Raw genomic sequence first — 27,597 nt, 5'->3', positions numbered from 1 at the left:
TATAATATTTTCCATAGTTCTTGGGTGCATGGGAGCATTTAAATTGGGCTTTTTAAAATCCTAGGTAAGACCTTAAATAGATTATATTTTAAAATGAACTAGAAGGATTCAGGATCATGTGATTATAAACAGAAAAATTATATTGAAATATTTTTATGGAAAGATTCTTTCTAAAGTGTTTCAGTTTATTTTCATTTAGAACAATCATCACCTAATGAATAGTTGGAATGATATTGTTTACAATAGCCAAAGGGAACTGATCTCTTTATGATGTTTTATAATGGTAAAACAAAACAAAACTGCAGTCCCTGCCTCCATTCCTTCAAATGTTAAATCTCTCATTTACTCTGTATCTCTCTCCACTAGCTTTCTGTGGTCAGACACAACTTTAGTTTGAAAACCGAGCTCCTCCTTCCTTTCACTGTAGACCAGAGCAATGACCTGCTGTTTTTTTCACTGGAACAGAGAAGCTTTTGGCTCACACATTGACCTATTTTTGCACACAGTAAGGTATTGTGGAAAGCAAAAGGCAGAAAGGACATCCCACAGTCGCACGATTAGTAGTAATGAATAGTAGTGTCTTCTCATAATTCTTGGGAACTCTCTTATCAAAAGGTTAGATAAGATATAGATGTTTGTTTATATTCACATCAAAGTAAAGGGACACTTTAAGCTAGTTCCTATTTTTGGGTAGGCCTAATTAATAGGTGATAAAGTAAATCATTTTGCCCTCTAAACCATGTGTACATTTCTGGAACATGTGAAAAACAAGAACACAACATGTCTGTGTGAATGGACTCTACATATCATATAATTAATTTGATTAAAATTGCTAATTAAATGACAGCCCTAGTGATTATGGATTCAAACTGACCCCTACAGTTTATTTAAAGGCTAAGTATTTTTCAGATCTTTATTAACATGGTGGGATATAGGCCTATAAAAAATGTTATATAGATCTGCTGTAATGTTAATTTCAGTATTACAACATAATGAACCATTTCCAGTGCAGAGTTACTCAATCCTGCTATGGGAATATAGGTTACGATATTACAACTGAATGAAATTTGCATATAAGAACTAGAAGGGACTTCAGGTGATCTGGAATTACTCCCAGAAATCTTTTGTGCATTGACTCTTAATAACCCATATATAAAAGTTTTTTTAAATACACACTCTTACTCATTATGCGTAAGTGGGAGTTTATTGGACTTCTAGTTCTAGTGATACTACCTCTAGTCTGAGTGAAACTAGAAGCACTAAACTCTATTATGTGTCCTTGCTTGCCGTGTGCAGAACCTGCTGCAACTTGTCAGATGGTAAAAGTAACTAATGTCCAAAGTACTTTTCAATTTGATGATTTCTTATCTTCCTAATCTTGTTAGAACACACCCAGACGCAATCTTTAATTCACACAATGCTGCATTCACTCATGCACAGCTAATCCTGTAAAAATCACAACTTTAGTAATATGCGCAACTGTTAACAAGCTCGGCACCTTGTTGTAGCAGCTTCAAACCGGTTTCGGCACAGCGGTCTCAGTAGTGAGTCCACACACCCAGTTAACACCGTCACTGCTGGTCTTTCTGCCACAGAATGTGTGGAATGTTCTCAAGGCCTGACACACCCGCTGTCAAAAACACTTGTCTTTTTGTAAGTGCTCTCAAAACAGATGCTGATGTTGCAAACACCTAAACGAGTATCTCTTTTTATAGTACTTTTGCTGCATTGCTAAACATGCAAGTTTTTTCTGAATGCAATGGACAGAGCAGATACACTTGTAAGATACTTACTCCAGTTGCTCTTTTGGTAGAGCATTGTGCTACCAACACTAAGGTCACAAGTTTGAATCCCAGTAAAGGAGCATACTAATGAAATGCGTAGCTTGAATGTGCTATAAATAACTTTGGAGAAAAGTGTCCTCTAAATGTAATGATTTTTGATGGTTATTGTTTTTTTGTTTTTTTTGAAAATCATTGGGTTTGGTGTTTTATTCATTTTAATTATTTTATTTTATTTTATTTTATTTTATTTTATTTTATTTTATTTTATTTTATTTTATTTTATTTTATTTTATTTTATTTTATTTTATTTTATTTTATTTTATTTTATTTTATTTTATTTTATTTTATTTTATTTTATTTTATTTTATTTTATTTTATTTTATTTTATTTTATTTTATTTTATGCCCTCTGGGTCATCTAGTGTTATGCCAACAGAAGGTCATTCATTTAGTTTAATTTTTTTAATTATGAGAATGTGAAAATGTCATTCACATACACACTGGCTGTCAGTTCATAATTAAAATGTTAATTCATAATTATAAAAGAAATAAATAGTAAAATAATTGAATGTTTTTGCTTTTTTTTTTTTTAGAATTACTGAGACTCTAATGGGATTCTAATGATTTAGGCTTAGGAGTGGATTCCGCTAATATACACCTGTATGCTGATGATGCTAATATATTAATATAATTATTTATGCAGCAGCATCTTCTTTAAATAAAGCTCTACGAACTTACAAAATGTGTTTAATGTAATACAACATGCATTGTTGCAATTAAAATTGGTTTTAAATTTAAAAAAGACAAAATATATGATTTTTACTCATACTCATTGTAAGGAAACAGATAAGGCAATTTCAACTTTAGATGGCACACACAAAAAATTAGCTCTCATAAATATTTAGGCGTATGGTTGGACAGACAACTAGCTTTTAACGTCCACATTGATAATTTGCTGAAGAAGGAACAATTGGTGTTCCTTTATCGCTTAAAAAAATTTATCTCTCTAAAAGGATCTCTTTTTTTTAATCTATAATTGATTATGGTGACTTTGTTTATATGCATGCATCTTTGTCATTATTAAGGAAACTGGACTCTGTCTATCAAGCAGCGTTACGTTTTGTGTGTGGTGCAGAATCACACACACATCACTGCATACTTTATGAATCTTTAGCATGGCCATCTTTACAATATAGGAATTTGCATATTTATTGCTAATTATTTATTGCAAATATTTATGGCACTTATAGGTAAATTATCTTTATTTATTTTAAAACTCTTAACATTTTATACAAACAGTTATGGTACTAGATCATGCTTCAGCCACCTTTTGAATACTTTTAAATATATTTTGCAGTCTGTATTAAGCATCTTGTAAGTGCTTTTCTTAACCCTATTTTTATCAACTTGTTTGATCTATTTTAAGTTTTGTTTTAGTACTGTTTTGTGCTGCCGTCTTGACCAGGTCTCCCTTGAAGAAGAGATTGTGATATCTCAATGGGATCTTCCTGGTTAAATAAAGGATAAATTAATAAATAATGAGAATCACTATTGATAATAATAGAAAAAAAAGTGAAATGACAAGTCATGGTCAATTACTTGTCATCAAAATATGATCTTAATTGTCTTAAAATGTGATTTATTCTCTTATAATTCATATATTTTCTTATTTTATATAATTTCTTATTTTGTGTCTTTTAATTTTGAGGTGAAGTCTGACCTGGGCATGTTTTTGGTGAGATTCACCCATTCACTTCTAACTTAAATTTAGTTAAATTTAAGAGAATTTTCTCTTAAAGTAGAAAACCAATGAATGATGAGGACCAGAATCATGATTAGAGAAATTAAATCAGTCATCTTGGTAAATGACTTATAGTTATGTCAAGATGATTAAAATTTAAACCTAAAGATCTTATGTAGTGTTTAGTAACCAGACCCTGAGTAAATCCTTGTGTGATTCTCTCTCACAGATCAGTGGAATCTGGCCCGACCACTCCGACACACCTTGAGTTTTGAAGTTACTGGAGAACTGACAAAACTGTTGCTCTGTGCCTTGCATTCTATGTCGTGCCATCAGTCATTCTGAAACACTACACAAACATTGCTAAAGCTTTTAGAATGCAAAAATATCAAGCTATTTGAAACACTATTCCTTTCACAGCCTTATCTATGATTGTAAAATATCATGTTTTGTGGTCTGTTTTCTCTTTTACATTGTTAAAATTTTAAAAGTTATCAATTTTTTTTCTGTGACAGAGAAAAATAATATACTGTGTAAATAGAAAAGCCCTAATTTTATTTGTTTGTGTTTTTATATATATATATATATATATATATAAAAAATTTTTTTTTGCAAAATGTAACTATATTATCACTTAGCTGTTTATATAAAGTTGGATATATAACTGTGTCCAAGTTTATAGGCACACATAGAGTATACTTGATATTCGCATATACGATATATACTATACAGCGAATGTCAACTACTTAATTGCTTGTGTCACAAAATGTAAACTATTATCGGCCAGCTTTAATCTTCTAAATGCGACTATAAGCCTTATAAAGACCTTACACCTTTATGGTCCACTTAATTCCCAGCATGTAGTTTTATTTTATGCAGCATGTAGTTTTATCTGCATTTATTGACCTTGTATTGTTAGAGAGGTCACTCATGAGGTGTCTGATCTGGATCCATACACATGGGTGTGGTGTTTAACTTACTATTCATCGAGGTGTGGACTGACAGATTTCTCTCGTATGTCGTTGTCTGTCATATGCATCACTCACAATCTACTTTAAAACACACACTTGTAAAAGTGTAAAAAACCCTCATTTCTAAGTATACATAGACAGAGTTTGTTGGCTTCTTCTAAAAAGTTTCCTCCATTTTGACAGTTATATAAGAATCATGTTTTGCATGTGTCAAGGAAGAGCAGTCCTGTAGCTGATTTGTTTAATATTAAACTTTTGAGTATAACATCTAATAAAATTAATGTAACTCAACTAAAGTTGTGCACTCCTACTCCAAGTATCCTCTCTTCACATCCTGTTTAAATTTTTCCAGTCGGAGTTGGTGGAGAGTTCAAGCATTCGGGAGGAAGTCGTGGACTTAAGAGAAATAAAGAATGGCTTCTCAAGTGAGATCAAGACCGAGGTAATCGAGGTGGAACCGGTCGCCAAGCTGGACAACCGCTTCTTTGGTGAGCTTCTTGCCGAGGTTTACCGCAAGAACTCCGATATTCACACCTGCATCTCTGAGCATGTAGCGAAGATCCGGGGAAGGTAGAGCACGTCCTTCAGCATTTTAATGCTTTTTGCAAGCTAATTAATGAAATACCATGCTTCTATTATAATGAGATACACTGTAGTTGTGTTTCATATACTGTAAATTGTGTTTCACATATTTTTTCTTAGTGAATTCCTCCCTGTGTGTCTTGAAGGAGAATTTACATTGAAGATTTGCATGCAAATAACAGCCATTAACCCTGTCAGCCACTATGTAGATGATTGAAGACTTGACACATAATGAGAAAAATCTATTACAGACCAAAAGGAAATCTCATCTCTTTACTTAATCTACGGTCACTTTCTCAAATGACTCATTAGAGTGATCAAAAACCTGAAACCTCTACACCTTGTCTAAAGCTGTCTAAGAGCAATGCTCAATCCAGTGATTCATGGCGAGTTAAGAGGTTCTGTACTTTACACCTTAGAAATGATTGTGAGAACAGCAACACCTATGGACGCCTCTGCTTTAAGGCTCTTTTTTTTCTTTCTTTCATTTTGACTCATTCATATTGTTCTCTGTCTCTGCAGGAAACACCTTCTGGACCCCACCATTGACTACAAGGTAGGGAGTGGCAGATTGTTCAGTTCCTGTGATGTTGGCTGAAAGTTTTCCATGTTGCATACAGGATTTCAAGTTTCAATTATGGTTAATTCAGAACCCTTTTTTTTTCCATTGATATTAATTTGTTCAAAAGTCAATTTAAAGTGCAGTTTATGCACACAGTGATTTGATTACACCTATTCTTCTATTATGAGAATGTTTGTTTTTTGATATTTTCACTGGAGCATTAATTAAAAAATATCAGTGATATATGTCCTGTAAAATATATATATATGTAAAAATATAAAATGTCAAAAAAATGTTTTTGGAAAGTTACATTATATGACATTCTATATTTTTACATATTGTATGCATATTGATTGTAATAATGATTAATAATTAATGTTATTTTGAAAGAAAGAATAAAAGATTAATTTAATTTGCATATAAGATTTAATAAAAAAAATGTTGTTGCAGCTTTGTCGAAGAATATATATGATGAAATTGTTAAACACGTGTTTGTCTGTATGTGTGTTTGCAGGTGGAAAAAGAAGAAATAGAGAGTCTTATTCCTAAAGGAGTGTCTGAACTGACTAAGCAACAGATCCGCTACCTGCTGCAGGTGAGCTCACATTATGAATATCTGCCCTGCCCTCTCACACTCAGCCCCACCTACCTCTCAGTACACCCCACCCTCAGACACCTCTCCTGACAGCAGCAGATTATAAGCTTATAAACCTATCCCAGGAACACATGTTCCTCCAGGCACAACGGAGCCTCACAGTCATTCTGTTTATTTCACAAGGGGCGGGGACTATGATAAAAACAGATATTCGCTTCAACTCAACATCAACTTTAGATATTCGGTCAACTTTATTGAGCAAGTTAGATTAGATTAAGTGCTGTCATTTTTTTCTGTTTTTTGAACAACCAGGGGCTCAGTATTGGCAGGAAATGTAGGTGGGGGAGTGAATGAACAGCGTACTCTTCCACTCTCATTAACCACAACTGAGGTGCCTTTGAGCTCCTTGGGCACTGCAGCAAAAATGCTGTGCACTGCTGTTCACAGTGTGTGTGTGTGTGTGTTCAATACTCACTGCTGAGTGTGTGCACCTGGGTGGGTGAAAATCCAGAGTGCAAATTCTGAGAATGGGACGCCATACTTGGGTACATGTCACTCTTACTTTTTTCCTCCAAAAAAGTTGATATATGTGATTTAACTGTCTTTCTCTCTCTCATCTAGACTCGTGTGACAGCTGATAAGACCATGCGTCTGTTGATGGCCACGTTCAGCAGTCTGCGAGAGGAGCTAGTGCATATGCAGGAGGATCTGAGGGTGAGTGCGATTATTCTACCACTAAACCAGCCAACAGCCTCCTGTCCTGCAGAAACAGTTCCCAGTTGCCACTGTAGATATGATGATGAAACATATCAGGTTTTGCCCTGTGGGTGTGCATTTGTTTTACAACCCAGCTTTCAGCAGACCGTGTGTTTTTCAAGGTGTGATGCATGTATAAACAATTTCAAGGGTATGATAACAGCTACACAACAGCCCCCTGCCCTTCAACATTATGTTAGTATTATTTTGTTACGGGTAAAACTATTTTATAAAAGTATTTTAAACAAAATATTTCCAGTTCTTCGATTATACATAAGAAAAAGTTGACATATGTCAAATGCATCTTGCTTCTGCAAGTACAAATTCAGATTGTTGTGATACAGTATATCAAAAGAATATCACAGAAAGCCAACCTGCTTTGTTGGTTTAGCAGGGGGTAATTTCCTGTTTGAGTGAACAAAGCTTCTACTCAGTTAAACATAAACCATTACAGGGTCACCACAAATGCATGCGGCATATTTTCAATTGGTAAGCCAACGTGAAGCAGCCAACAGCTACTGAAAACAGCAACTACGTCAGTGTCTATGTTTGAAATTTTTCACTATTCACTCACCTAAATAATCAACAAAAGTTAATTACTTATAATTAAGCTTTGTGTGCTTTCTCATTTGAAGCTAGAAGTATTGCAAACTTGATTGAGAAATACGGAAGTACACTGAATGCACTGTGTATATTTGCATGCTATGGGTGTGTGTGACATCTGACTGGTCTTGATTGGTCAGTTGTAGCATTCTGATGTCATATTTTATGTTACAACTAGGGCTGCATGATTTGGGGAAAAATCTAATCAATTATTGTACTAATTAACATAAAATAATAATAATAATGTTATTATTATTACTATTAATATTAATATATTAATATTTCAAATCTACGGAGCCTCTGTACAAAAGTACAAAAACACCATGGTACACATTATGCTATCATTATTACCTTATTTAATATTTAGTACACGTGTATGAAGTGTACAACGAGAAAGACATAACCTTTCAAAAAATAGAAAACTATCGCGGTTGTTGCGGTTTTTGCAGTGTTCTGCGGTTAGCTCATCAAAAGCGCGGTATTACGATATTGCGGTTATCGCGACAGCCCTACCGCTAGGTTTGCTACCCAAACTGACGCAAAACCGACAAATGTGACAACATAGAGCAGGGGTATTCAACTAAAATTTAAAGAGGTCCAGTTAGAGAAAATTTCTTGAAGCAAAGGTCGGAAGATCATAATGTCAAACAAGTTAGTGTGGTGTATATATATATATATATATATATATATATATATATAGTATAGTAGTTGTATCTATATCTATATATATATATATATATATATATATATATAGTAGTTGTATCAACATCTGCATGTAATCAGTTCCTGACTGTCAAATCAAATGAATTCAGTACAATTCAAAAACTTTGACAATATTTATTGTCACGTAAAATAGAACTGAACAAATATGTATGACTGTAGTAGATATAATGTTCTCTCATTAGCTAAATAAAGTAGAGCTACATTTCAAAATGAGAGAAAATAAATAAAAGATTGTACATGTTCAAACTTAAGCATGTTCTGACTTAAGTAAAGTTAGCCACATATTCACAGATTCGAATTTCCCGGATCAATTAATCATGAGCCAAATGCTGTTATTACACAAATAACACCTCTTTTCAATCGTAGTAATGTAGACAAGCAGCTACAACCTAATTTCCCTCAAAACACACTGCATTGTCACCAAATTTATTTCACAATCCACTGCTGGTTATACTATAACACTTATTTTAGAAAAATCTATTTTTGCATTTAGCAAAAACCCATTCAAAAAACCCATAGACTTGACGGCGTTGGAACCGGAAGTCCTAAAATGCTAACTCGCTTCTTCGATTTTGCCTACAAAAATGCGTCATCACTGAGGCACTCTAGTTTTGCTAAATCGCCTGAAATAAGGTCTGTGGTTAACAAAGCCACTAAATACTTTCACGTTTTGATCTATGACATAAAACACACCAGTTATAACCCACTTGTGATTTTTTAAACTTTTACTGTGTCTTAAAATCAGCGGTTGCTAACAAATTGCTAAAAGGGACTACTTCCTTTGGCGGGGACTTTAGACTTCATCATTAAAAACGGGACATTTGGACAGCATTTCTCATGAAAAAGTGGATAAGTATTCATATACTGCGCAGATCATAATCAGCGAGCATGTTTATAAATAAAGTTGTTTTCTAAATAAAGTTTGAGGAAGCTTGGTGGTGGTGACGTTGATCCGCTACCATGGTGTGCTGTAGTACATTTACAGCCTACTGTTAGCCTTTAATATCTGACGACTTTATTTAGGCTTCAAAATCTATAAATGTTGTGTTAACTTGTAAAGATTATCTTGATAGACAAAACGTGTAAGTGTCATAACCCTTTGTTAAACACAGAGCTTATTTTCTGCGATTTTCCAAAAGTCTATGGGAAAAATTAAAGGGTTTCAATCGAGGGAACCCGTGCGCCGCTAACTTCCGGGTTGGCCTACAAAAACTTGTCATCCCTGGGGTACTCTATTGGTCTGTGTGTTTCATCATCCGCTAAACCACTACCGTAAAGACTACAAAAGCTGCGTGGGTAATATAGAAGCGCCCCGTCAGGTTTTAAATCATAACCTTCTGTTTTGGCCATAGGTTCGGGTCCGTACGGGACGGCTTTTGGGTCCAGACCCGGACCGCGGTCCACCTGTTAGTGACCTATGACATAGAGGAATAAAATGGATAAAGCAGTTGAATCTCACTCAACACTCCCAAAACTAATAATAATGAGAGCAGTAGACGCATAATTTGGAATTACTTTGCTTATAAAAATGATAAAGAACCATCAAGCCTTGCCAAGCACCTGTCACTTTAAGGTAAAACAACTCAATTCGGAATGCGCGAGCTCTATACAGGCGGCTTGTGTGTGCGTTGTTTGTTGTATAAGTACAAAGAAACCATCTCTCAAAGAGCTCCTAAGAACGTTACTACTGAATGATAAAATCACTTGGATGTTCAAATTGGCAAGGTTTAAAAAGACGTGGGCATGTGATTTCCGTCAGTTGTCCGAAACGCGCACAAAAGTGTTGTATCACAATTTGCGCACTAATTTTGTACTTATATACTAAAGTTTCTTCTTTAGTACTTCTTAAGATAATCTTAAGAACATGTAAGTGTACTCAACTGTGCTATTTTGAAACACCATGAAATATGAACTAAAATGTGCTTTTAATATACTATCTCTGTATTTAAAAAATGTATTTAGTTACCACTTGTAGTACACTGTGGGTTCAAGTGTACTATAAGTGGTAACCAATTACTGATTTGATGTGATAATCTGTGTTGATTAATTTGCTAATAAACGTTTGCAGTAATTTCCCGCTTTGTAAACGCGAAACCTGCGAGAATGAGTAAAATTATGTGCAATACTCGAGCCAAAATTTAGACCCTGAAAGGTATCGATTTAATACCGATATACCGGTATTAGATTGTGGTACCGTACCGAAGCCAAAATTGTGGTATTGGCCCATCCCTAGTTAAGAGTGACTGAATCTCCTCGGAAGAATGTTGGAGCCATCCCGATCGCAAATCGTACAGTGCTCAGCATAAATGAGTACACCCCCTTTGAAAAGTAACATTTTAAACAATATCTCAATGAACACAAAAACAATTTCCAAAATGTTGACAAGACTAAGTTTTATACAACATCTGTTTAACTTATAACATGAAAGTAAGGTTAATAATATAACTTAAATTACACATTTTTCAGTTAGGGTGAAAAATGTGTAATTTAGGGTGATGCAAAAATGAGTACACTCCACAACAAAAACTACTAGATCTAGTAGTTTGTACGGCCTCCATGATTTTTAATGACAGCACCAAGTCTTCTGGGCATGGAATTAACAAGTTGGCGACATTTTGCAACATCTATCTTTTTCCATTCTTCAAGAATGACCTCTTTTAGAGAGGATGGAGAGTGATACTCAACTTGTCTCTTCAGAATTCCCCATAGGTGTTCGATTGGGTTCAGATCAGGAGACATACTTGGCCACTGAATCACTTTCACCCTGTTCACCTTCTTCAGAAATCCAACAGTGGCCTTAGATGTGTGTTTAGGATCATTGTCATGTTGGAAAAGTGCACGATGACCAAGGGCACGGAGTGATGGTAAAATCTTCTCTTTCAGTATAGAGCAGTACATCTGTGAATTCATGATGCCATCAATGAAATGCAGCTCCCCGAAACCAGCAGCACTCATGCAGCCCCACATAAGGACACTACCTCCACCATGATTTACTGTAGCCACCATGCATTTTTCTTTGTATTCCTCACCTTTGCGACACCATACAGTGTATGCTGTATTGTGTCATGGGAAATAGTCACCCCAATTTGGCTTTCTACTTCTTTAGATAACTGCAGTGAACTTGCATGCCAGTTTTCTTCAATCTTTCTCATCAGAAGACGCTCCTGTCGAGGTGTTAACATCCGTGTACGACCTGGACATCTCTGTGAGATGGTTGCAGTTCCACCTTTTTAAAATTTTTGTACCACTTTTGCTACAGTATTCTGACTGATAAGAAAAGCTTTGCTGATCTTTTTGTAGCCTTCACCTTTCTGGTGTAAAGAAAATGTTTTTTTTTTCTCAGGTCTTGTGACATTTCTCTTCCATGTGGTGCCATTGCTGACAGCATGAAATGGGAAGGGGTTTTAACACCCTTTTATAGTCAACTATCTGCTGGACACCTGTGTAATGAATAGGAATGGGTACCGAAACCCGGTATTAAATTGACCCCGGGGCTAAATTTTGAAAGACCGGTGTATCGATAAGCTCTGACGTTAACAGTTCTGCTATCGGTACTAGAGAAATTATGAAGAAAATACACGTGCATTTATTATTGCTATATAGACATTATCTTGCAGATTCTATCTCGCCAGAGTCGCCAGCTGTTTCTATATGCAATAATATTAGGACATTTGTCTATGATGAATTTTTGCTTTCGCAAGAAGAGAGATCGCGCTCACGCAGAGAAGCTACAGCGCGCGCAGCCGCTCACATGAAAGCCCTGTTTAGCCTAATGGTGACGATTGAGGAGAGAACTAAAAAACTAAACGTCTGCATACACTTTAGGCCTGTGCTTTGATATTAAGCTAGTTTTATTTTTGATTTTGATGTTGGCTTTCAAGGATCATCAGAAAGAATATATCTGAGGTAAAACTATTAAAAACTGGCACACGTTTCGTCTGGCACACCTTCATTCTCTTCACAGCTGCGCGCGTTCGTTCCTCCCTAAACTCAAACTTAAGGTAAGAATCAGCACAGTCGGTGATTGTTGTAAAATGCAGTCTTTACTGTTGCTAAATTGGAGTAAATGTTTGAAAATTATTATCAACGTTTAAAACGTTGAAAGCACAATAATCCGCACAAGAGACGCTGTTCCTCAGGCTGAATTGCGGCGCGCGCTTCAAAACGGATCGCAAATAGACAAACAAATTACACGTTGGGCTTCAGGTGCACGTCCAAAAGATCAAATACACACAATAGTATGTTAAAATGACCGAATTGGAGTGTGTTTAGCTACATAAATGCAGTTTATATCGGAAGTGTACATGAACAGCTGGGAGAAAATCCGATGTGTGTTAATATCTATTGTCTTAAAGCAGGGGCGGCACCAGCCGATTTTGCCGGGGCTTCAGCCCCGAATGTTTTGAGTCAAGCCCCGAATGTAATGACAGTCACTGAGCAAATATGAAACTGGACAATAGCCTATGCAAACCCCCGAAATCATAAGTTGTTTTATTTCATTGCGCTTTGACTTTGCATATACTGCATACAGCCTGTAAAAATAGACCTTAAAAATAATCTAGCCTATAGAATACATTTCTTTGCTGTCGGTAGCCTATGGGCTACACCGTTTCTTCCTCTCTGTTGAATATGCAGCAGGTAGGGGAGGAGCTAGCACAGTCAACCGCAAGAGTGCGAGACAGTCAGCGAGCAGGAATTTCAGGTTTGAGGTTTCTTAACAGTGCTCTCAAAATATAATTTCTAAACATATCTCTCTATTAAAATACGTTAAGCAGTTCAATACCGCTTTTCTACAGTATCCGACCATACACCGGCAGCGCTTTCTCTCTCTCGCACATTTGCGCACACGCGATCAGCTGGTGATCTGGTGATCAAAATAAAAGCTCAAGGATTTATCTTTTAAAAAGAAATGAGTACACAAGTATTGTAAAAAAGATGTTTGAACCCTTTTTAATGTCCAGGTACAAGTCAACGCTGTTTCTTTGTTCAATTTGCACACTGTACATGGGTTGAAGCTCTTAATTTTGAGTTTCCAGAGTGCACCAGATTGATGCATTTAACCTTAAAATGTACAAAATCTTCTTCCGGGGGGCCATGCCCCCGGACCCCCCTAGAGCTGGTACATCCAACAAAGTTTTACAAATTACAGTGTCAAATAATGTACATTTTCTAAACAAGAATACGACAACAAAAGCTCCTTTCATGTCAGTAAAGCTGTTAATAGAAAATTTAAATGTCTTTGGACAAATATAGATTTGGGCTAAGCCCCGAATGTTTGCAATGTCTGGCTCCGCCCCTGTCTTAAAGTGACAGCAGTCACCTTCTGACAATTATGCCATCAGTGTTAATCAAACAACAAAATGCAAAGAAAAAAATCACTCACAGCACTTCTTCTGAATATAGTTAGCTTTAATAAGAGTTAATCTATTAATTTATACTGTGAAAACCATGCAGTGTTACTTTACATTTGGTTACTTAGATTTCTTTTATAGGCTAGGCCTATATTACTTACATGAACACAATGACAAATGAAAGCACTTTATTTCATTTGTGTCTTTGTTTTATTGTATTTGGCAGTTTGTTTCTTTGTTCATGTTCTTACTGTATCTTATATAAAACACCAAAAATGCCAGACACTATATAATATAAAGCAAAGTTAATTAAGCTCTCTCTCTCTCTCTCTCTCTCTCTCTCTATATATATATATATATATATATATAACAAAAAGTACCGATAAGAATACCGTTAAAGTACCGGATCGATAAGCAGTATCGGTAAGAGTAGTAATACCGTTAAATCCTTAACGATACCCATCCCTAGTAATGAATAATTAGACTCACCTGTCATTGAATTCTTGTTAAATTAGACATCTGTAGTCTAAAATTGAGCTTTGCTCCAGAGACTTTAAGTGGGGTGTACTCATTTTTACATCACCCTAATTTGAGTAAAACTGAAAATGTTGTTCTCTAAGTTATATCATTAACTTTACTTTTATGTTATAAGTTAAACAGATGTAATATAAAACTTAGTCTTGTCAGATTGGAAATTGTTTTTGTGTTCATTGAGATATTGTTTAAAATGTTACTTTCATTTACGCTGAGCACTGTAAATATTCAACGTATTGTATTCAAATCCTGATGTGTGGGGCAACCCAGAGGACAAACTCGTGCACGCTCTGGAGATTATCACTTGAAACGAAACAATATACAATCAGAAAGTGAGCTGACAGAAGACGGAAGCATAAGAAACACAGTCATGGCGCAGCACAAAGCAAAGACCATGTTCCCACCGTCTCCACAACGTTACCCAAACCCCCCTTTTTTTTCCCATGAATTTTCTGTCAAAATCATTCCAAACACTATCATCGCAATTTCTTCCTGCCTATCGTCTGCCATGTGTATTCTGAAGTCTTGAGAGATTTTGTGAGATTTCCTGTGTTCACAGTTGGAACTCTGGTTGAAAATCTGTTTGTGTGTGGTGTGCTGTCTTTGTCACATCACAGCACACCACACCACACATTATAGGAGCAAAACGGTTAAATCTAGGATTTTTTGTCATCATGTTTGTAGTCTCTAACATTTTGAAAATCTTGTAAGATTTTAAAAATCTTTTAGTGTGTACCCATCATTAACCATATTGCAGTTTCATTTTAATTTGATAATTCGTGCAGCCCTAGTTAGTGACCACTGAACTATATATTTGATAATTGTCCTTGGCAGCCTTTCTTGTTACAAAATTTTTAATATAAAATGTAAGCACTTAAATCATTATTTTATTTGATAATTAGCTCTAAAAGGTGTGATAATGTACAGTCAGATGGTCATTATTGCAAAAAAATAATAATAATAATAATTAATTAATTTATTTATAATTTATCAGACAAGGTGATAAGAGGTTTGTTGAAAATATTATATATATGAATATATTGTTAGCATATATTTTGACTAGCTTCTACAGTATTTCTCCCTTTTACAAATCTATAGGCCTATTTTTTTTTACTACCCTAACCATGCACAATTATATGGTTAGTTGCATCTAGATTTACTGTGTGCGTTTGCAGCGTCTGGAGAGTGAGAAGGAGGAGCTGGAGAGAGATCTAAGCTTTAAGGCAGATCAGGCTCTGCAATATGACAGACTACTGGAGACCGTACGTGAGCACAACAGACAACTGCAGGTACCACTTCACTTCATAATAATTCATCACTCCTGCCAACAATGCAACACCAATAAAACTAGCATTATATAATAACTGAAGACAGTTAATGGATTAAGTAGTCATTTTAAAGGGGTCATGACGTGAGAAATCAAATTTGCCTTGATTTTTTTGACATATAAGAGGTATTTCTACCATTAAAACATCCTGCAAGTTTCATAGCTTAAATTGTCCTCCTCATTATAAACAAAGCATTTATTTAATCAAGCTCCAAAAACAGCTTGTTTAAATATTGTGGGATCTAGAGTTCGGTACTTCGGTACCACATTGGTACAGAAATTTAAAAAATGTAATGCTTTGAGGGCTGTTGAGTGGATTCGTAAACACCTCTGATTCGCCATTGTGTTCATGGCTCATCGGATATGTCTGTGATTGGCTTCAATGATCAATGCTTCAAAAACTTTGTAAATAGTCATCATTGACGCTCTTCACCGAGTGCTTACACAGATACACACGGGAACGTTTGAAAGCAGGCGTCTATTGCGGACTAGTCCACTGATAGACGCCTGCTTTCAAGCACTTCCGCTTTCAAATTCAAACACTTCCATGCATTTTCAAATGATCATTGTAGCCAATCACAGACATATCCGATGAGCGCGTCAACACAATGGCCAATCAGAGGTGTTTACGAATCCGCTCAACAGCACTCAAAGCATTTACATTTTTAAAATTTCAGTACCGATTGGTGCCGAAGTCGGTACTTTTGAAAACTCTAGTTTGATCTGTGACGTCACATACACTTGCAAATCCCTGCCTCCAGAGCAAAACATCGACAAATAGTTTTACATCATCGCTGACATCAATGGCTGACATTTGTCTACACTGGGTGCGACTGTTGCATCTCATCAAAATCGAGTATTACGTCACATTATAATCACTGACACTGTCTACACTGTATACAGTAAACAGTGTCTGTTTACTGACAAGCTTTAAAGGAGCCGCCCCTTAAAAACGGATCATTTCAGACAGAGGGTTAGAATGAATGTTTAAAAATAATCATTTTCCACACTATTTGCTTTTTTGTGCAAAAAAACTTGTCATGACCCCTTTAATGATGATAACTAACAACCCGTGCATGTTGTTAGATATCCATCTCAGAACTTCATGTCCTTTTTTTCTCTCAGGCGGCTGTGAAGGAAAGTAACAATGCTCAACGTACTCTAGAAAGTCAGCTAATGACCTTCCAGAGCAAAGACCCCAGCAAAGACTTCCGTATCAAAGAACTGGAGGGCAGCAAAAGAGCCCTGGAGCAGGAGAATGAGCTACTCAGGAAGAAGGTGGGCAAACCTCGGGATCTTCATCAAAATTCAATGTAATCTGTATTTCAATTGCACATGTTCAATAAATGACCAAAATCAATCAGCTTTGCTAATGCAAATATTTACTATAATATTGAATTATATCCACTTACAGAGTATTAAATTAAACAAAAATGCTGTTTTTGTAACATTTTAATATATATATTTTATTATTATTTAAATATAATATGTGTGCAGTGAAGTGTGCCGTGAAATCAGCACAAAAGAAACATGGTTCATGGACCTTTAAACTCTTCACTCAATTCACACTGCAAACTCACATATCAGTATAATCTACTTTGTAGACTGTGGCTAGTCCAACCTAACTATAAATGTTATAATATTATGTTTCAGTATTTACTGTTTATGTTTGTGCATTTATGGGTATCACTTCTGCAGTTGGCAGGGCAGTGCAGTAGCTCCACCATCCAAATCAAAACACAGGAGCTGTCTAGAGAGTACGAACAGATGCTGAATGATCTACGGGAAGAGAAGGACAAAGAACTCAAGAACCTGCGGGTAAATAAACAAGTATATAGGGAAGAAACAAAAAATGCAAAGGAGTTGATGATATTTGTACTCAATGTACAGGGTTCCCACCCTTCTTGAAAGTACTTGAATTTCAGACACATGGATTCAAGAACTGGAAAGTATGTGAAAACAAACATAGGTGCATAACAAACATAGGAAAGCAGGAAAAATCGGAAAAAAAGCATTGTGAGTGCATGGATCGTGATCACGCACAGCAGCCCTGTATGATTAAGGCCTGAGAAGCATGGAGATATTTAACTAGCTCAATATCAGGGAAATTCAGTAATGCTTGGCTCAGTATTGGGCCACATCAAATTGTTTAATCAAAGTTCCAACGAATAAGGCCTAATAAAATAGTTTATATGCACAGTAGTGTTTATGCAGTAGTGCTTTGTTTACAGATTAACAGGGGTAACCACTATATTTCTGCTGTTCCATAAGTGGCATCTACTTTCAGAGGCTGAATTTGTGATTTCATTCAGCGGGTCTGCCATTTTTGTTCAGACCAATGTGAAGATCGAAATATATTTTTATACAGCTTACACACAGTGTTGATAAGAAGCTAATGTGTTTTCAAAAAATGTAGAATAATAAGCTATCTAGAATATTATATATATATAATCATATTTTAAATAATTATGTATAATCATTCATAATTTCAAGATCTTGACCAAAATTGAAATAACACCACAACATTTATTTCCATCAAAAGGCACAAAATTTTTTGGTCAAAATCTTCTATTGACAATGCAAGAGTCGATCACTCTGTAAAGTCTACTCCAGCACATCCCAAAGACTTTCAATGAATTTAAGGTCTGGACTCAGAGGTGGCAATTCATGTATGAAAATGATTCATCATGCTCTCTCCCACCTAGTGTTACACTACTCCCAACCATTCTTTCACAGTTTGAACCTGATGAATTTTGTCTTTGTCATCCTGGAATATGGCCATGATACGTCTTCCTGAAGTTCCTACATGGTTGTTTAAGAAATGAAAAGCTACACACTCCATCAATTAGGGTTCAAAGAACTGTTCCCAAACATATAACATGCTAGAAACATTATAATCAATTAGTCCAATTAGTAGTATCAATTTTAATCATCTAGTCAGCACTATCTATTTTGTGTGTATTTCTTCTTTTTTAGACTCAGCTTATAAAAATCCAGACCGAGCGCACCATAACACACACCACTGACAGCACCTTGGAACTGCGCATCACTGAGCTCCTGTCCAAACTGGAGCAACGTGAAAGCGTCATCAGACACCAGGAGGAGGTACGTCAACATACACCCTCATGGAGACAAAATGCTCTGACAGTGTTGTGTCAGAAACCTGCTGGAAAAACATAAAGCTCAATGAGTTGAGGAAGTCCCTATTTTTGGACTTTTATGCCTTTGTTAGTAGACAGTGTAGACGAGATGGGAAACAACAGGGAGGAGAGAGAGGGGCACAGGACAGGGAAAGGCCCTTGAGCCGGGACGCAATCTCAGGTCGCCTGAGGCACATCTGCACTATATGTCAGAGTGCTGCCCACAAGGCTATTGCTCCGACAGGTGGTACATTTTTATACCTTTTAATTTTCATCATGCCCTCTATGTAATATATGCTGTCTGTCATTCTAGAATCGCCTCAGCAGCAATTTTAAGGTAAACCTGACTTAACTCAGGATCAACAGAATTACAGTTAATCTAGGTTTACTGTAAAACTAAAACATGGAAAAAAAATGTGTTAAATGTGACATTTTAAACTAGGGTTTAAAGTTGATACAGCTGAACTAGCAGATAAACCTTGATTTAATCCAGGTTAAAGATTATTTCAGTCGTTCATTCTGTACGCATTTCTTTTTTGTTAAATATGTTTGTTGGAAAAATAGATATTTAGTGATATGAATTATTTCAGAAGACAGTATTGACATATTCAAGGAAAACAACATCTGTTTCTAAACGAATCACTGAAGGAGTACATGGTTCTAATTATAAGGAGCGGCAATTGACATCATAGTTGACATTCTTTCATTTCTTCCATCTCTGCGTTACCTCAGCCTCATTACCCCTGAGGAATGTGAATTCATAGTACAATCTGACTGACAGATACCTCTCCACTTTTCTACTGGAGTACTTCATTCTGACCTTTGCATTCTCAGGAGATCAAGCGACTCAAACAGCAGAAGGTTGACAACTCCAGCAGTACGACGAGGACTGTTGTTACCAAGAGGTGTGTATGTGTGTGTGTGTTTGTTTTTATTGCTTATGAATAGTCTGAATACCATGTGAAAAGTAAATTGCTAAATTGCCATTCAGTCTTAATGGTCATTGTAAACTCTTTCTTATCATGGAACAGATACATGAACCAGTACCCTATACTGGGTCTGCTGAGTGACGATTACCAGTACACACCACCCATTAAAGAGGACAGGACCGTCGTCATTGAGAGAACAGGAGAGGTCACCACACGACTAATCTAGATTGTAAGACTTGAAATTGTTTGGAATGGGAGGCATTTCTCCAGTTTTAGTGTAGAAATGGCTTTTTACCATGGTCTCTTAAAAGGGGTCATGTAAATTATTAAATGTTCTATGATATTTTGAAGAAAAAACAAAGCTTTTAGAAAAGAAGGACATTTACATAGAGGTCTTAAAGGTACAGCAGCCAAAAAAAAAAAAAAAATTATTAATGTAAAGCTAAATTCTGAGTTTATTGGATAATTTATTAAATTTAATATTACATACATACTACACTTAAAAAGTTTGGGTCAGTAAGTTTTTTTTTTTTTTAATTGATACTTTATTTGGAAAAGATGCATTAAATTGATAAAAAAATGACAGTAAAGACATTTATAATGTCAAATAAATGCTGTTCTTTTGAACTTTCTATTTATCAAAGTCTGGGGGGGGGACACTTTTTACTCTTTATTAAGCAGCACAACCATTTTCAACTAATAATAATACAGAATATTTGTATTCTGTTCCGACGCTCACATTCACATTGTAGGTGCTTTCGGCGGTGGACAGGGGCCACCATAAGCACTCTGATTGGTCTGCTGCCAATATCCATAACCATCAGTTTTGTTTGACTTGTGCCACAATATTTACATTTACATTTACATTTATTCATTTGGCAGACGCTTTTATCCAAAGCGACTTACAAGTGAGGAATACAACAAGCGAGTCGTCATGACGAGGCAAATAGACAAGAAGTGCTCATAATACAAGTTATAGGCAGTGCTCAGATTATCCTAAGATACAATAGAGAGGGATTAGAGGAAGTGAAAGGATAGGAATAAGAAGGTTTTTTTTTTTTTTTTTTTTTTTTTTATATGAGGTTAAGTGCTCACGAAAGAGATGGGTTTTCAGCTGTCTTTTGAATATTGCCAGGGATTCCGCATTCCGGATGGAGGCAGGAAGATCATTCCACCAGCAAGGAACAGTGAACGAGAACGTTCTGGAGAGTGATTTTGTGCCTCTCTGTGATGGTACCACAAGCCTTCGCTCCTTTAATGAGCGTAGGTTTCTGGTAGGAGTGTAGACTCGTAAGAGTGAGTGGAAGTAGGAGGGTGCTGAGCCTGTGGCAGATCTGTAAGCAAGCGTCAACGCCTTGAATTTGATGCGAACAGCAAGTGGTAGCCAGTGAAGAGAGATGAAGAGAGGCGTGACGTGGGCTCTTTTGGGCTCGTTGAAGACGAGACGTGCTGCTGCGTTCTGAATCATTTGTAGAGGCTTGATTGTGCATGATGGCAGTCCAGCCAGAAGACCATTGCAGTAATCAAGCCTAGAAATGACCAGGGCCTGGACCAGAAGTTGTGTTGCATGTTCTGTTAGAAAGGGCCTGATTTTCCTGATGTTGTATAGTGCAAATCTGCATGACCGAGCTGTCTTTGCAATGTGGTCTTTGAAGGAGAGTTGGTCATCAAGGATTACTCCAAGATTTCTGGCCGAATTTGACGGGGTAATTGAGGATGTACCTAGCTGGATGCTGAAATCGTGATTTAGAGTCGGATTGGCAGGGAAGACGAGAAGCTCAGTCTTAGCCAGGTTGAGCTGTAGATGATGTTCTTTCATCCATGCCGAGATGCCCGCCAGACAGCTTGAGATTCGTGCAGCTACTGTGGGATCATCTGGTTGGAATGAAAGGAAGAGTTGTGTGTCATCAGCATAGCAATGGTAGAAGAAACCATGTGCCTGAATGATGGGACCAAGTGATGTAGTGTAAATGGAGAAGAGGAGGGGTCCAAGAACTGAACCCTGAGGAACACCCGTGGTCAGTTGATGAGCTTTGGATACCTCCCCTCTCCAGGCAACCCTGAAAGACCTTCCTGTGAGATAGGATTCAAACCAGAGAAGCGGAGTACTTGTGATGCCCAGTGATGAGAGGGTGGACAGGAGGATCTGATGATTCACCGTGTCAAAGGCAGCAGATAGATCGAGCAGAATGAGAACTGATGATTTGGAATCAGCCTTTGCAATCCGCAGGGATTCAGTGACCGACAGCAGTGCAGTCTCAGTCGAGTGGCCACTCTTGAAACCAGATTGATTGACATCCAATTGGTTGCTCTGTGAGAGGAAAGATGACACCTGGTTGAAAACAACTCGTTCAAGTGTTTTTCCTATGAATGGTAGGAGAGAAACAGGTCTGTAGCTGTCTACAAGAGACGTGTTTAATGTGGGTTTCTTAAGCAGTGGGGTTACCCGAGCCTGCTTGAATGTGTTAGGGAAAGTGCCAGTGTGGAGAGATGTGTTGATGATGTGTGTCAGTGCTGGTAAAAGTGTGGGAGCGATGGCTTGTAGAAGGTGTGTGGGTATGGGATCTAGAGGGCAGGTGGTGGGATGGCTGGAGAGGAGAAGTTTGGATACTTCTGTCTCAGTGAGGGGGGAGAATGAAGAGAGGAGGTGTGTGGCTGTGTGTGTGGTTGGTCTGAGTTCCTGTGTGTGTGGAGCGGAGAACTGACTGCTGATGGTAGATGTTTTATCAGTGAAAAATGTAGCAAAATTATCAGCAGTAAGGGATGAGGTGGGTGGCGGTGGAGGGGGGCAGAGGAGAGAGTTGAATGTTTTGAAAAGTGTGCGTGTGTTTGGAGCGCTGTTGATTTTGTTGTGGAAATAGGAAGATTTAGCAGCATGAATTTCAGCAGAAAAGGATGAGAGCAGAGATTGATAGCTACTTAGGTCAAATTGGTCTTTTGATTTGTGCCACTTCCTCTCTGCAGCCCTGAGTTTAGTCCGATGTTCACGAAGAACATCAGATAACCAGGGATTAGAGGGAGTGGCACGTGCAGGCCTGGATGACAGAGGACAGATACTATCTAGAGAAGAAGTTAATGTGGAACATAAAGTGTCTGTTGCTGTATTCACATCTAGAGATGCGAATTGTGAGGGTGAGGGAAGAGAGGATGATACAGTAGAGGAAAGATCAGAAGAAGAAAGAGAGCGCAGGTTTCGTCTGAAGGTAACTGGTAGCGGGGTTGGTGGTGAACAAATGGGGAGTTGTAGATTAAAAGTAATGAAGAAATGATCGGAAATGTGCAGAGGTTTTACAAGAATGTTGTCGGTGATGCAGTTGCGTGTGTAAATGAGATCAAGTTGGTTGCCAGATTTGTGTGTACTTGTGGTGATGAGCCGATTAAGATCGAATGAGGCTAGAAGAGAGTGGAAGTCTGAAGCATAAGGCTTCTCTAGATGAATGTTGAAATCGCCAAAAACTACAAGTGGGCTACCATCCTCTGGGAATGAGGACAGCAGCATGTCCAGTTCCTCTACAAAGGTACCCAGTTGGCCTGGGGGGCGATAAATTACTACGATATGAATTTTGACAGGAATTGAGATTGTAATAGCATGAAACTCAAATGAATTGTAGTTGCAAAGAGAGGAATGAGTCGAGTATTTCCAATTGTCAGAAATGAGAAGACCTGTGCCCCCACCCCTACCAGATTGGCGAGGGGTATGAGAGAAAGTGAAGTTGTTGGAGAGAGCAGCAGGAGTTGCTGAGTCCTCTGGACGAATCCAGGTCTCAGTCAAGCCCAAGATATTAAGAGAAGAATTAGTAGCAAAGGCTGGAATGAAGTCAGCTTTGTTAACTGCTGACTGACAATTCCATAGACCCACAGAGACAGAGAGAGGAGCATTAGTGTTAGAAGAGGAGTAAACAGGACGCAGGTTAGAAACATTGCGCTGCCTTTTACGTGGGTTAGTGGAGCGTTGCCGAGAGACAACAGGAATGAGTTGAAAGCACATGCTGAGGAAGAAGGAAAAGTGTGAAAGGAGGGAAGAAACTTAAGTGCCTACCGGTGTCGTTGCTCGGTGGAGTCGCGCAGGTAGAGTCGCAGGTCTTTACCCGAGTCGGTCTTCACACGAGGAGGCTGAACGCTCCCGCTGACGCTTCCGCGACAGCGCGCACACACAATTAATATACTGCTTATTAACACGTGATTGAAACGAGCTAGGCCCGCCTTGCAAATCAGCAGTGCAAAAGCCTAAACCCGTGAATGGCTGAAAACCGAAACTAACTAAAGCTTAAGTGCGGGCAATAACACCAATAAAGTCTGCAAACGCAGCTGTTATTCTAAACAAGTACAATTAAAATACAATTCTATATAGTCGAGGTAGGAAATAGGACAAACACAGATACGAATTAAATCCTTCCTAGCAGCAAAGAATAAACGAAGCAACTGACCCAGAACAGATATTAAGCAAAACACTCACGCGCTCTTGCGTCCGTCACCACTGCCAGCTCGCTAGTCCTGCTCACTTCTGAATTACACGAGTTTAAGTACGTTTACCCTCGCCAGGCCCGCCTTGCAAATCAGCAGTGCAAAAGCCTAAACCCGTGAATGGCTGAAAACCGAAACTAACTAAAGCTTAAGTGCGGGCAATAACACCAATAAAGTCTGCAAACGCAGCTGTTATTCTAAACAAGTACAATTAAAATACAATTCTATATAGTCGAGGTAGGAAATAGGACAAACACAGATACGAATTAAATCCTTCCTAGCAGCAAAGAATAAACGAAGCAACTGACCCAGAACAGATATTAAGCAAAACACTCACGCGCTCTTGCGTCCGTCACCACTGCCAGCTCGCTAGTCCTGCTCACTTCTGAATTACACGAGTTTAAGTACGTTTACCCTCGCCAGGCCCGCCTTGCAAATCAGCAGTGCAAAAGCCTAAACCCGTGAATGGCTGAAAACCGAAACTAACTAAAGCTTAAGTGCGGGCAATAACACCAATAAAGTCTGCAAACGCAGCTGTTATTCTAAACAAGTACAATTAAAATACAATTCTATATAGTCGAGGTAGGAAATAGGACAAACACAGATACGAATTAAATCCTTCCTAGCAGCAAAGAATAAACGAAGCAACTGACCCAGAACAGATATTAAGCAAAACACTCACGCGCTCTTGCGTCCGTCACCACTGCCAGCTCGCTAGTCGCCAATATACCTTCTGTTGACTCGGACCAGACAGTATAGCCTTCATTGCTATCATGCATCGACGGCTGTTGGTAAATTCTCACCACTGCTGACTGGGAGCAACCCAAAAGCCTTGTCGTTTCAGAGATACTCCGAACCAGTCACCTTGTCATAACATTTTGGCCCTTGTCAAGGTCGCTCAGATTTTTATTCCTGCACATTTCCCCTGCATCCAACATGTTGATTACGAGAACTGGTTGTTTACTTACCATCTAATCTACCCAGATATTATTATGTGGCCGATATTCACTTCACCTGTGACTGGTCATAATGTTTTGGCTCGTCAGTGTGTATGTGTGTGTGTTTATATATATATATATATATATATATATATATATATATATATATAATATATATATGTGAAATTTATTTTAAATTGTAAATGTAATCATAATATGTAATCATATTATTTTAAAGGTCCCGTTTTTCGTGTTTTTTTGAAGCTTTGATTGTGTTTATAGTGTGCAATATAACGTGTTCATGTTTCGCGAGTAAAAAAACACAGTATTTTTCACATAATTTACTTATCTGTATACCGCTGTTTGCACTGTCATAAAAACGGGCTGATGACTTCCTTGTTCTATGAAGTCCCTCCTTCAAAAATACGTAACGAGTTCTGATTGTGCCAGCGGTTCCTGTGTTGTGATTCGACAGCTCTGAGCGCACCGTGCCCGGAAAGGTCACGCCTCTTACCATAACGTGGAGATGCACGCGCTCAGTGTTGTTGTAAACATGTCTTTAATTTTACCCTATCAATTTGAGCCGGAATCAGACCCGGTGATTGGACTGCGGGATGAAAATAACAGCGTTTCGACGACATGGCGACAAACACACTCTACAAACGCAACTCTTGTGTATTCCTGTGGGCGGAGGTTAGTCAAAAAACTGTTTTAGTGACGTCATTAAAGAAGGAAGTAGAGGGATGTAGTCCAAACTGGCCGTTCGATGTAGGCGACTTCTGTTAAATGAAATATCTCGCTTGGCATTGAACTTTGAGCTTTAAAATATTACAGATTTTATTTATACTCTAACAACAACATTACACACTAACTAAAGTTTGAAACTGGGATCACGAAGAACGGGACCTTTAAATTGTATACATTCTTTCAAAAAACATAACATTGTACCAACCTCAAACTTTCCAGCAGTAGTAGGATATGTGTAAGTGGTATGAAGACAATGTTTGCTTTAGTTGCACTAGAAGTTTCACATAATTTCCATAATTTCTCACCTTGTCGAGAGCATTTATCTTAAGCATGTGTTTGTCTGAGAACAGAACACTGAAGTACACTGTTCAGTAGTTAATAATAGATCGCTCCCTGGCATAGAGGGCCAATGCTAAATTCTCCTTCTGGCATAAATTAATGATGTCATTGAACTCACTTTTTGCCAGTGACCTCATTATTTTATACACAATAAAAGATGAAAAACAAAATGATGCAATAAAGCAGAATGCATATTTAATAACATTTCTGCTTAGACAAAGAAGTGCCAGTAAGCACCACTAAGACCACAGAAAACAGAGGTGCTGTGCTCTTGCACCAGTTATAATTTCTAAGATAAAAGGTTAACTGCAACATGTACTGTATGTTGCAGCATTTGAGCTCTATACAGCCTGGTAAATGTTTACATCGACACCAGCAGTGCCCAAACATCTTAACAAAAGTTGAGTTGTGTTGAGTTGACAAATTTTGTAGTCATATTTTCAGAATGGATGAATCAATTTTTCAAAGTCTCATCACTGGGCGTACTTTCTGGGAAGGAAGCCAGCGTGTCTCCTATCCATTGAGTGTCCTACAAAGAATTTTGTTACTACAAAGAATGGTCAGAGCGGTTTGCCAGAAACATTTTATCACTCAGAAACTGTAGTATAACTATACTATCAAAACTACTACTATATAAAACAAATCTTGAAATCTGAAAAACTGCTAAGCATTCTCAAGCTGTAATGAACACTGACATGGAAATTCCCAGAATTGGATAAGATAGTTATCAGGTAGTTAGTGAATATAAAATATGTTTTCCCACTAAAATACAGCATGCATAATTAGACTAAACTGTCTGATGAATTTGTTCCTGTGTGTTCTGTTATTCTAAATCCTTAAACAACTGTTTCTTTCTGACAGGAATCAACAGGAAGAAGAAGATTTAGAGGCCTCTGCGTTTTCTCTGTCCAAATCTTATTCTCTCCCTCTCTCCCTGCATGCCGCCCTCTTCCCAGTGGCTCCTATCGGTGATGGTGGCGCTGACTTTTAGTGTTTAGGCTTTAGAATTGGATAATGCCGTATGGAGTATGAACCAAGAAAAGCATTTAATGACACAAAATCTTCCAGAAACATATTGTTTATTACGATATAGCATGACTACTGATATTTGTGTGTCATCTCTTCATATGATGTACCACAACCTCTAGTCAACACTACTGTAAGGATGTAAATATTTGGAGAGAAATGACTTGCAAGTATCATAAACCATGACTGGAATGAAAGTAAAGCATTGTCAGTAATGTAAAAGGTGATTGCTGGTTTTCTTATTCATTTGGGTACATTAATTATGCTAATTTTATTCTGTTTTTTATTCTTATGTCACAGAGGTGATGCTCTATATAGAAAATAATGCATAAGGTAATAGTGGTCGACCAATACATGTTTTTCAATGGCCCACGCAGATATCTGGAGAGCAGGATGACCCACTAAATACAAAAAGTTTGGGGTCAGTAGCATTTTCTAATGTTGCTGAAAGAAGGCTCAACAAGGCTGCAAAGCATATATGATCAA

At 37.5% G+C, this 27,597-nt stretch overlaps 1 protein-coding gene across 1 annotated transcript in view; it reads left to right on the top strand.

Moving 5' to 3' along the window:
- pof1b (POF1B actin binding protein) overlaps positions 1 to 27,338 on the top strand; it is a 37,979-nt gene extending 10,641 nt beyond the window's left edge. The window contains exons 4-14 of the mRNA XM_048186522.1: positions 4,848 to 5,065; positions 5,600 to 5,633; positions 6,154 to 6,234; positions 6,856 to 6,948; positions 15,377 to 15,490; positions 16,654 to 16,806; positions 17,227 to 17,346; positions 18,505 to 18,633; positions 19,503 to 19,573; positions 19,700 to 19,826; positions 26,947 to 27,338. Of these exons, the coding sequence (XP_048042479.1) occupies positions 4,848 to 5,065; positions 5,600 to 5,633; positions 6,154 to 6,234; positions 6,856 to 6,948; positions 15,377 to 15,490; positions 16,654 to 16,806; positions 17,227 to 17,346; positions 18,505 to 18,633; positions 19,503 to 19,573; positions 19,700 to 19,823 (1,137 nt within the window). The 3' untranslated portion in view covers positions 19,824 to 19,826; positions 26,947 to 27,338. The remainder of the gene's footprint in view (positions 1 to 4,847; positions 5,066 to 5,599; positions 5,634 to 6,153; positions 6,235 to 6,855; positions 6,949 to 15,376; positions 15,491 to 16,653; positions 16,807 to 17,226; positions 17,347 to 18,504; positions 18,634 to 19,502; positions 19,574 to 19,699; positions 19,827 to 26,946) is intronic.
- Positions 27,339 to 27,597: the final 259 nt, after the last annotated feature.

This window comes from Megalobrama amblycephala, linkage group LG4 (assembly GCF_018812025.1).
Source record: "Megalobrama amblycephala isolate DHTTF-2021 linkage group LG4, ASM1881202v1, whole genome shotgun sequence".
NCBI lineage: Eukaryota > Metazoa > Chordata > Actinopteri > Cypriniformes > Xenocyprididae > Megalobrama > Megalobrama amblycephala.
The sequence above is the reverse complement of the archived record's forward strand: the minus strand, read 5'-3'. Positions and strand labels throughout refer to the sequence as shown.